The sequence below is a fragment of the Lolium rigidum genome, chromosome 3 (genome assembly GCF_022539505.1).
Source record: "Lolium rigidum isolate FL_2022 chromosome 3, APGP_CSIRO_Lrig_0.1, whole genome shotgun sequence".
NCBI lineage: Eukaryota > Viridiplantae > Streptophyta > Magnoliopsida > Poales > Poaceae > Lolium > Lolium rigidum.
The window spans coordinates 377,842,002-377,853,449 of record NC_061510.1 but is presented as its reverse complement, the minus strand read 5'-3'; the positions used below and the strand labels follow the sequence as shown (position 1 = coordinate 377,853,449).

At 52.1% G+C, this 11,448-nt stretch overlaps 1 protein-coding gene across 1 annotated transcript; it reads right to left on the bottom strand.

Moving 5' to 3' along the window:
• Nucleotides 1–2,290: 2,290 nt before the first annotated feature.
• LOC124700610 lies at nt 2,291–3,071 on the bottom strand. Its single transcript, XM_047232702.1, has 2 exons — nt 2,985–3,071; nt 2,291–2,872 (listed from the first exon to the last, which is right to left on the bottom strand). The coding sequence occupies exons 1-2, from the start codon at nt 3,069–3,071 to the stop codon at nt 2,291–2,293; spliced, it is 669 nt and encodes a 222-aa protein (XP_047088658.1).
• Between the last annotated feature and the right edge of the window lie 8,377 nt (nt 3,072–11,448).

Sequence of the window (11,448 nt, the reverse complement as noted above, 5' to 3'; positions counted from 1 at the left end):
AGGTATGGGCAACCGCCGCGGTCCAGGGGCGCCTCCACCAAAGGATTAGCAGCCGGCATACCCCCTGGAGGTGGTGGCTGCCGCACCATACTCGCACGGCAGGTGGTGGCACCGGCAGCTGCCCCTCCCGCCACAGCGAGCCACGCCCACGGGCTTCTTCTTTCTCCTCTTCTTGGCTTGCCCCGGTTGTGCCGGCCGCCGCCGATTAGCCGGCTGCGGAGGTGCGACCGGCCGCTGCACCGTAGGATAGTGATAACATCGCCCCGGTACGGGCCGGTACCGCCGTGGCGGCGCAAACGGCTCGCTGCCGCCGCGGCATGAATTGCGCAGCCGGGATCCGAGGTGGAGGCGGGCGGAACCCCACCCGAGGTCGAGGCGGAGCCGAAGGCGCGGGCGGCATGAGGGCTCCCGCCGGCCACCCCGGAAGCCCGGCGGCCCTTGGTACGAAACATTAGCCGCCACACCAGCCGGCTGCACAGAAGACGGCACCGCCGGGCCTTGCGGAGCCCCTGGCGGCGCGGCACGCGGAGGTTCTACCGGGGCCTGCTGCGCCCCCGGCGGCACGGCACGGGGCGGCCCGGCCATGCCTCCAGCCACGACTCCCCTAGCAACCACGTCGGCGAAGGAACGGTTGCGAGGCGTGCTGAAGAAGGGTGGCGAGATTGAAGGACGTAGAGATCGCAGCGGCGCGGAAGAAATCGAGGCGGCGACGGCGTGGTTCTGGAGTGGAGGCGATCGTATGATCGTATGTCGGTCAGCAGAGATCGAATATCTCGTACGCCGATCATCCATCTGCAAGCCCACCAACGCCCTACACAGGCCGGCCCAGCAGCTCCGCGGCCCACCAACGTCTGACGCCGCCGATCCCGCCTCCACAGTTTCGAAACGGGGAGGATCCGCCTCCTGCGCCTCCAACTCCGGCGAGGAGGATCCGCCGCCCGCTCGATCCGACGCCCTCATCGCAATGTCGATGAAATCGCCGAACACCGCCGGCGGCGTGAACCTCTTTGGAGGAAGAGGACCCTTCCATCCTTTGATCCTCAAGGGCTGGCGAGGAAGCCGGCGTCCCGGCGGTGAACTAGAGATAGCTCTGGCATTCGCCTTCACTGGAGGCCGCGAGGGAGACACCGAGCGAGCTCTCGCCCCGATCGACGTCGCCTGCGTCCTCCGCTCCCATGTCCTTGCATCAGCACCTGGGAATCCAATCTTCTCCCAAAAATCCTCCAACACCGCTGCCCGATCTTGAGACCCAACCGTGGCGATCGGCAAGACTCGCGGTTCGTCGCCAAGCCCTGCCCACGCCACTTCCTCCGCCACCGTCATCTCCTCATCCGCCGCCGAAACCTCTAAGGCCTCAAAACGACTCCCTGAGCACGAGGAGGGATCGGCCTGAAAGGAGATGGGCGGCAGAAGGAATCGCCGGCGGGAGGAACGGCCCGGCACCAGCCATGGATCGGGCGCACGAGGCGCCTCAGGCGTCGCCTCCGGCGTCGCCTCGGTCATCGCCTCACCCACAGCCATAGAACATAGACCTGTGTGCAAATAAAACTTGTCCCATATACTTAACACGCATGTCAGTTTTCAATTGCTTATCATTAAGTATCAAATCTATTTAGGGTTTAGATACTCTTTCAAAAACACTAGAACTTCAATCAACGTGATACAATCAAAGCATTAAATACATTATGTTGGTTTGAGACCACCAGTAAGGCTGTAAGAGCATAGGTGAAATTAGCTGGCCTCTTCGTTTAGGCAATTGAGAGCACAACTATGTTCAGTCAATTTAGTTTGCAGTTATAAAACAGTAACGTAGAAGCTGAAATGTTTTCTTGACGAGGTTTATGGTCTGTTTGGTTTTGGAGCTCTGCTGTCTTGTCACTTTCATGTTAAAATGAGGGCGCGTGTTGCTTTAATAGAGAGAAAAAAAAACACAATTCCGTTACTCCTATTTGATTTGCAAAGGTTCTCGGTGAATTTGATTTCGTACTAAAGTACTGCATGCTTACAAAAGCTGAGAAGAAAACCAAAGCTACACCGGGTGCTAATCATGCTTAGCTTCACCTGAAAAAGCTCCTACGTACATTCTCCTCTCTGCTTCTAGAAAGTGACTTACATTCTCCTCAACAAGAAGTTAATTATTTGTGGATTAGCTTGATCCATTTGACTAAGCTGGAAGCAAAGAAACATAGTACTCCTAGTACAACTCAGCAAACAGGAAGTCAAACTGTCTGCCACTAGCAACGAGACAGACGTAGACGGTACGTGCATGCGCCGGCCGGTCATTTTCCCTTCATGCCATCCGGAGGCTGAGCCAGTGGAACAGCAGGGGCGAAGGCTGCTGCACCGCGCCGTCCTCCGCCACCTGCACCACGTCGAACCCTGCCGGCCTCCGTTTGTGGTACGGCAGGCCGGCGCCGCTGCAGACCAGCTGCTGGTGCTGCCACTCCCGGCTGCCGACGAGCGTATCAGACTCTGTCGACGACGACGAGAAGCTCTGCCCGGGGGAGTAGTGCTCGTTGCTGTACCGCTTCTTGGCGCCGTTGCCCACGGCGAGCGTGAGCTCCAGCTCCGCCTCCTCGTCGTCGGTCGCCTCCGGGCTCAGCTGCGCGGCGTACTCGACCTCCACGGCACGCTGCGCGGCTCGTGGCGTCGCAGCCGCGTGGCTGCCGCGGCGTGTGGTGGCGGCGGCGCCTGGCCACTGCTGCTCGTAGGAGCACACATCGAGCAAGGCCGCTCTGTGGCCGCAGTTGTTCTCGGCCCCGCCGGAGCCGTTGGGGGAGGCGGACAAGTTGCTCTGCTGGCTCTTGATCTCCCTCTTGAGGTTTCGCATCAGAAGCTTCTGGATTCTGTAAAGGCGATGGAGGTCGTGAACCTGCAATTAACAACGTCAGTAGAGATCATGGCCTCATGGGATGCTCTGGCAGCTTGTCAGTGCATTGCTCGTTTTGGCAAAATTCGAAGCATTTTGAGCTTTGGTATCTTACCTGCTGCCTGAATGTCTCCTCATGCTTCAGCATGGCCATCTTCAGGGTGTCTTTGTCACAGTGCCCGTAGACTTGCTCCATTGGCATTGTTGTGTGGAGATTTCTGCTTCTTGCTCTCCGGACCTGCATGGAGAAGCAGATAAGCCTTTGATTCAAGAGTTTCTAACTGTACTGCATCTTTTCAAACAGAAATGAACTTTTTTTTTAAGTGAGCTGAATACACACAGAATTGGAGCCTGGAAGCTAGAACCAAGAATGAGAAGATGAGAAGAACTACAGTGCATGGCGCTAGAAGAATCTGTATAAGTTGGCTTTAAGAAAGGAGTAACTGTATTCTGAAACCAGTCTTACGTCAAAACGAATGCCAAAAGAAAAGCCTGAAAAGGCTAAAAAATGATTGAACGGGGTACTAAAGACTGATGATCAAGCGAATCGAAGGAAAAAAGAAAGGATTGAGAGCTCATTTCTCACCTATCAATTAGGATGTCAGAGAAGTGACTCAAAGACTGAATCCTCCTGAGCTCTAACCGCCACCACTACTACTCGACCTCTCTTTCTATTCTCACTCTCAGTTCCTGATCATTGTATGGTTCCAAAGGCCACAGGCTTTCCCTTTTATACACACAACCCAGCAGACCATCGTCTCCTTCCTTCCTCTCCATCCATCCATCTCCTCTCTATCCTCTCTGGAGAAAAAGGCAGGAGGAGACAAGACACGAATGATGTAAGATTCCTTTCACAGTAGTATTTTATTCAGGCCTGCGTTGCATTGCAGGCAGGCATGCCGAACAAGAGAGTATCTTTCTTCCTCCTGCTCCTGCATGCAGCTGAGCTGAGCTGAATGGCAGAGGGGACAGGACTGGAGGTGGAGTAAGGAACGGACCACCTAAATTTCACATGCCACCATGGATCTGTCGATAGAGAATTACTATTCCTGAAATCGAGAGTAAAAGATCGTTGCTCACTGACTGAGAGAAAACGGGCGTGGTGGATGGATGTATGCGAAGCTTTTTGGGGCCAAAATGATGGTGAGGAGAAGCTTTAGGATGACAGCAATACGTCATACAGAATTCTTTTCTACCGACGTGTGTACAGCAGTACAGGATGTCAACACCAAACTTTGTGGTTCGTAGTAACAGGGAGACAGTCCTGTTCTTACCATAACGCCCGTTTTCATTTCGAAGTTATGCTGCCTGGTAGGGTACAGTAGGGAGAGATCTATCCACCAGATCCAGTGCTAACATGCATACCGTTGGCAACAGTCATAAAAACAAGCTTTATTATGAATTTCGTTTCAGTCACCGGCTTGAAGGCGGATCGCTGGAGTAATCAGACAATTGGGTGGAAGGAGTTAGGGCATGAGATCCATTGGCCAAGTTAGTTAATACGTATAGGTTGTCACCGCTGCACTCCAGTTACTTAAATCATATTGACTGTACAAAATTCTGGAGCTCTGGCCTATTGCTGTCGTCAAAGGACGTGTATTTGGTTTGACTGCCTTGACCTGATCATGCAGGTGCTAGAAAACATTGTATGCTCCATTGCTTTGTAATTGATTAAGTGTGGATGTACATTTATCACATAGACCGTGCTACATTTCATTGATCTAGGTCAAGGACTCCCCTCCGGTCAGAGCGGCTCAGGAGGGCCAGGGGCCCCGGGCAAATGGTCCAGCTTCGGCCATTGTTCTCATCCTCACATCGTACCTGAGGACTGAGGTCTCCTACATACATATGCTAATGGCACTCAGATCGTTAGCTGCTAGAATTATTAGCAAAGAAAGTGCTGAGACAGACAAATTGGGAGTTAGCAGAGACTAAACAGAAAGTTCCTTTTTATCTCTCCTCCATTTCAACCATCATGTCACTCCATAGGCAGAGGGCCTTGTAGGTCATGTAGGTTAGGCCGAGTGCGGTTCCAAGAAAAGAAGTGTTGAAAGGGCGCTGGGAGCCCTGATGATGGCCACACAAGAGTCAATAAAGCAATCAAGCAATGTGTGATGAACAGGTGGTGAAATTGAACTGTGAGTGTCTGAGTGAGCGAGAGAGCAAGCAAGCTTAATACGTACAATATATCCAACTGGCTAATGCAGTGGCCACTTGGATTGGCTGATCAAGTTCAGAGGTCGTGACACTTTCTTGCGAATCCCCATGGTCCTGAAGGTTAAAATAATGAGCAGCAGGTGTGCTTAATTGCGGTAATTTTGGGTTAGTGAAACCAGTAGAGTAGCTGGTAGTAGCGGTAGTCTTTTCAACGGCGCTGTGGAGCGTCGGGGAGAGAGCCGGCCGACAAGGGCGCACGCGCTGCCGCGAGGGGGAGGCGCACACGGGCCAGGCCGTGGGACCCGCGATCTCGATGGGCCTAGAGAACATCGCTACCTCCGTGGGGCCGGCTTCCCGGACCGGCCGAGATTCTTGGTGCCGTCTCATCTCGCTTCTGGAGCATCCGCTCAAAAAAATACGAGTACTCGCTTCTGGAGTAGCTCGCTTGTGCAGCACCCCTTCAAAAGAAAGAAAAAAAGGGGCTTGTGCAACCCCAAGGCATCAACCGTCGGAGGACCCAGATGTGGGCTTTGCCGTGCCAAAAGAATTTCTGAAACGATTCCATATCTACGATTTTTTTAAATAATACATTTTTGTTTAATTTTACAAATAACACATGATTTTAAAAATTTCCAAATGTAGAACTCAGTAGGTCCACAGTTAGCCGATCGGCCGTTTCTTAGAGCATCTCCAGTCGCGTCCCCCAAACCGTCCCCCAAAGCGATTTGGGGCGCGCCGGACAAAAAAACGTTCCAGCCGCGCGCCCCAAAGGCCCTTTTTGTCCGGCGCGGCCCGCCCGTCCCCGTCCCACAGGGGACGCACCGGGCACGCCGGACACAACGAAATGAGAGGCGAGGAGGCGCGGGCCCGACCCGTCAGCGGCTCGGACGCTCAACCGCTACATACGTAGCGACGGTGCGAGTGCCGGTGAAGCGGAACCGTCGCATTGGCAACCGCGTCGACGACGCGCCAACCCCGCCGGAATGGAGCGCCGACTCCTTGGAAGAGCAACCGCCGCTCTCTTCGACTTCTGCGCCGCCGTTCATCCGCGCTCAATAAGACCCGTACGTACGCCGTACGCACGCCACCATTCATCCAAGCCTCCATCCGACACCTCCGGCCGACGATGAGCTACATCTCCCGGCTCCCGTCCGACACCTCCGGCCGAGGGAAAGCCCGTCGGGTCGGCGCCATTGGTGGGAGAGAGCCGGACGCCGAGCGGCGGCGACGATTCCCCGCCGCCGGCTGACGGCGAGGAGGAATGGCTGGGCTGGGAGGAGGACGCGGAGGAAGAAGAGAGCGAGGACGCGGCGGCGGCGGTGGCCCGTGCGAAGGCGAAGGCGGCCAAGGCCAAGGCAAAGGCAAAGGCGCAGCCGACGAGCACCGCCGACGAGCACCGCCGATGACGAGGAGGACTCCGACGCGTCGGGCGCCGACACCGCCTCTTCGGAAGAGGTGACGAGCAGGAAGCGCCACCGCGATGCCGACGACGAGGCGGGGCCATCAGCGAAGAAGAAGAAGTAGATAGTTTATATGTATTTTATTATATTTTTTCCGAAGTTTTATATATAATTTGTTTATGTTCAACCGATTTGAATATTAGTAAATAGTTTTTTTCTAGCCAAAAAAAGTACTTTTAATGTTTGGGGCGGCGTTTGGGGGACGCGGCTGGGGAGCGACGTCCCCCAAAGGCGGCACGAACAAAACACGTCCCCCAAACGCTCGATCCGGCGCGTTTTGGGGGACGGTTTGGAGGACGCGGCTGGAGATGCTCTTAACCGATCTGATATGAAGCTTGGGTAGCCAACACAAAAACCATGGGCATGTGCATGGATGTGAATCAAATGGCCGGCCTGGTCGGCAGTGAGTGCCCCGATCGGCCACCAGACTGCCGATCGGCGGCTACCTGACCAATCAAGTCACAAATTCGTAAAAATTTAAAATCGCATATTAGTTATAAAATTATTGAAAAAACAAATTATTTTTCATAAAAATCGCTATCTAAGACTATCTTCAATGGTTCCACGTACTTTGGATCCTAAATATATACATTCTGATTCATTTGCGTCGGGATGTGGACACAAATCGGCCGCGTCGTGTTTTTGTCCGTTGGGGTTGGGGTATGCCCAACGGCCTGACACATTTTTTTGTTGCAAATTTTATTCATAGGAAACATAGTTTATATAGGTAAATAAGAGGAAAAACACTGAAAAACGGACCCAAAACAACCCAGGCCCGGCCTAATCTACTGCTCATCGTCGTCGTCCTGGGTGAGGTCCACGATCTCCGGCAACGCTCTCGCCCAGGTGGGTACCAGCGCCGACACATGGTACACCAGTTAACGGAGGAGGAGGACGGCCGGGCGAGTCGGTGGCTGCTACTCCCAGGCCTAGTTGGGTGCCCATGACTGCAACGGGTACGCCGTTGTAAGAGGAAGAGGATACATACACTAGTACATAATAGCCTACCAATCGCAGGCCCTGACCCGCTAGTGGTACCTCGCCAGTTAAGGTCTACCCTTTAGAAATAGACCGGAACAAAGCATTAAGATTCATGAACGCACATAACCCTCGAATTATCTCATCGTCCCATTGTTTTTTCCCACCTCTCACCTCAGGGCTTCGCAGGGTTAACATAATAATAAGTAATACACCTTGCAGATAAATACCAACCTCATATATATGATAAAACAATATAGGTTTAGTACTGAAATCATATCACTCAGGCCCTAGTAACAAGCATAGCAAATGTGTTCCAACACTAATACAAGAATATCTTCAAGACAAACACCTAAAATCTCGATACATATGGAGGATTACATGATCAATCTCATCCAAAACCCATCCAAACTACTCACTCATGGTGATGGAGAGTGAGTCCATGATGGTTGATGATGACCGGTGGCGGTGATGATGAACAAGCCCTCGAAATACCTCTCTCCAGGGTGGAGAGCATGATCAATCTGACTCCCGAAACGAAGATCGTGGTCTTGGCGGTGCTCTATTTCTCGAAACGTCGTGTCTTTCCATGGGTAGGTTTTAGGGTATATAAGGCACCTCGCGAAGGGGGGGGGGGGGGGGGGAGATGACGCCCAAGGGTCGAACGGGCCTAGGTGGCGCGCCCAAAGAAGTACAGCGCACCATCTGGCCTCATTCAGGCCTCGTGGCTCCCCTCTCGTGGTCCAAAGCTCCAAGTCCCTTCTTTTGGTGAAAAATTTCTGTGGTATTTTTTCCCGATTTTATTTCCGGCGAAAACTTGACAAAATGAGACTTTACTAAAAACAACGTCAAATTCAGCAGTTTTTATCCAAGTTGGTGAGATTCCAGAGTAAGGTGAGATTCCAGAGTAATTCATTGAGCAAAGTGTTTGGAAAAGTAGATACATTTGAGATGTATCACCGCTACATGTATTTATTTTGTTTTGCAATTTAAAATAAAGATGGGACCATCGCCCAGTTATCCACACGATTCTCACAAAACACCCTAAAAAGCAAAAGAAAGCAATCGAGTCCATGACATTGACGAGATCTAGGAGAGGAGCTGGTCGCTAGAGCAGGGCGTCGGCGGTGGCCCGTCGTCGGGGAGGAGGTGGTTTTCCATCATCGGGAAGGAGGTGGTCGCCGTCGTCGGGGGAGGAGGTGGTTGCCGTCGTCGAGGGAGGAGGTGGTTGCCGTCGTCAAGAGAGGAGGTGGTTGCCGTAGCCAGAGAGGTGGTGGTCACCGTCGTTGGGTAGGAGGTGGTCGCCGTTACCGGGAGGAGGTGGTCGCCGTCGCTGGAGAGGAGGGCCGGTGGTCGCCATCGTCAGGGGGAGATAGTCAACAGAGAGGAGATGGTGGAGAAGTGAAAGAGAATGAGGGAAAGGTGGAGAAGGGGAGGAGAGGAGAAGGTGGAAGATAATGAGGGTGGAGAAGTGAAAGAGGAGGAAGGGAGAAGGTGGATCAGTGGAAGAGGAGGAGGGGAGAAGGTGGAGAAGTGGAAGATAATGAGGTTGGAGAAGTGGAAAAGGAGGAAGGGAGAAGGTCGATAAGTGGAAGAGGGTGGAGTAGTGAGAAAGTGAATTTTTTGTAAAAACGATGAATCTAAAACCTAAAAAAACTCTGTTTTTCTTTTCGGTTTTTCGAAATCAAAAAAATCGCTAACCGTCGAAGACCGTTGAAATCAGATGTAAAATTTTGCGTAGATACATTTTCATATAAAAAACTTTTTCGGTGGCAACTAGAAAAGCCGTTTTACTGAGCATGACGTCATTTTTCATAATATATTAAATCCATGTTTGTTAATCTATTATATACTAAAAGCAAAATAAGGATGTTTAATAGAGACACTACGTTAATCCACACATACTAATATTCGGATGAATCCCGGTGATCACATGGGTACGTACGCACGCGTTAACTGTTTGACACGTATCAAACGGTGTTAGTTAGCTGTGAAAAAGTTGAGAGAGACTATTTTTTTAACCGGCCGTATCCACACGACCTCATCCTCATCCACCAAGCGTGCAACGCCGGCCAACATGTTCGCGCGCTGCCTCCGGGCGCGCGTCGACATCACCGGGCCGAGTTCGTCTTCTCTGAGCTCGACTCCAAGCGCCTCCGCCTCAAGCTCCGCTTCCGCCGTGAGGTCCTCAACGACATCGTCCTCGAGCAGAACCACCCCGTCGAGTTCGTCGTCCGCCGCCGCCTTCGGGAACGCGCCTGGGGAGGCCAGCGCTGTCGGGCTAGCGCCGAGGCTGCCGCCGCCTAGGGTGGGGAGGTCGCCAACGCGCATGTAGTGGGGAGGTCGACCGGCGGCCGACGAGATCCCACCGGTGGCCGACGAGATCCCGCGTGCTGGACGGTTGAGGTGGCCGCCCGGGTGCGCCAGCTGCAGCACGAACTCTCCACGCTCCTCGACATCCTCCCGTCGCTGACCTCGGCCTCGCCGACGACGTCGCCGGCTGCAGCGAGGAGAGCGCATGGCAACGGCGGAGTCCACGATGCCGCTGTGGTGCACCCGCCTCAAGCCAAGCCATATGTAGCGCTCCCAGCTTTGGCACGAGCGGAATTAGAGAAAGAAATAAAATTGACAGAGGAGGGGCGGAGCTGATTGGCTCCGGCTGCGACATTGGAGCTCGCGTGCAGCTCGGCACGAGCACCTGCTCCTGCCCGTTCTCCCCCTTGGGCGAGGAAAATACAGGGGCAGTGGCCTCGTGCGGGGCGGCGCCGCCGGTGCTCGTGCGCCAGGACCTCCTCCCTAGCGCCGCCACTCGCAACTCCCAATCTCCCCACGAATCGGACCAACACACCGACGCCATCTAGCAGTTGTGGTATGAGCGGAATTAGAGAGAGATAGCAAGAAATCGGAGATTCCCTGTACGGGAGAGGGAGCCGCTGGAACGAATGGCAGCAGCGGCTTGGGGCATGGCCTCGGCGGAGGAAGGAGACATAGGGCCTCACACTTATTGCTTTCTACTATTCACGCATGTCTGTATAGTGGCTGCTGCTGCCATCGCGGTGTCATTTGTCAGCAACATGCAAAGAAAAGTTCACACCGTGTAGTGGCCGTCTGTGGCTGAGCTGCATCCAACGGTGCTGAAAAAAATCGAACGGTATTTGACGCATGCGCACCTACCCATCTGTACACCAAATCCACTCTCTACTAATATTATATGATTCGTAGATCTTAATTATAACGGTTAAATTTAAAGCTAGAAAACGTTACGCAAAATATAGTTACGTACAACCTCACATGTAGATGCAATAAGTGGCGCATCCGGGCGGAACAAACGCCATGCACTGGCCCATAGTCGTTGGCTATTAGAACCATAATCAAAAACCAAAAAAAACTCACGTGAAAAATCTCAAAATACAGTCCCGGCGGCAGGTTGCGATCTGTTTTTTTTTTACACTGGCCGGTTGCCATCCGTTAGTTGGCCTAATGTTGTATGTTTCACTTGGCCGGTTCTTCTTCTTTTTTTTTTTTATCTGTACCGAGTCAAACTAACGTTCCACAAAGTCAGCATGAAAAACTAAAAAAAAAGCCATCCACTTAATTAAAGCACTGTTGTAGAATATTAATGAAATATTAGCTCGACTGAATTGAATCTGTACATAAAAGTTTGCCATGGCTAACACACATGTGTACTACTCCTTCCTTTTCAAAAATGAGTATCGTAATTTTTCTAAATATGAATGTAGCTAGACGTATCTTGGTTATAGATCTGTCAGTATCTAGATAAAGTTCCGGCTCTTATTTTAAAATAGAGGGAGTACCTATCAATAATTAAGACATCTTTAATTTTGAAGATTAAACAATATAAGAATAGTAAAACACAAGATTGTAGTTCATGGAATTTTCCAGAACTGTATCTATTATATACTAAAAGCAAAATAAGAGGTTTTAATGAAGACACTAGGTTAATCCACATAGGCTTAATATATA

What these genes read in the sequence shown, in the direction of transcription:
- LOC124700610 (XM_047232702.1), bottom strand. Translation starts at nt 3,071, where the DNA reads ATGCCAATGGAGCAAGTCTACGGGCACTGTGACAAAGACACCCTGAAG. An exon ending in AGGAGACATTCAGGCAGCAG is followed by an intron (nt 2,873 to 2,984) that starts GTAAGATACCAA and finishes TGTTAATTGCAG; the next exon opens with GTTCACGACCTCCATCGCCT.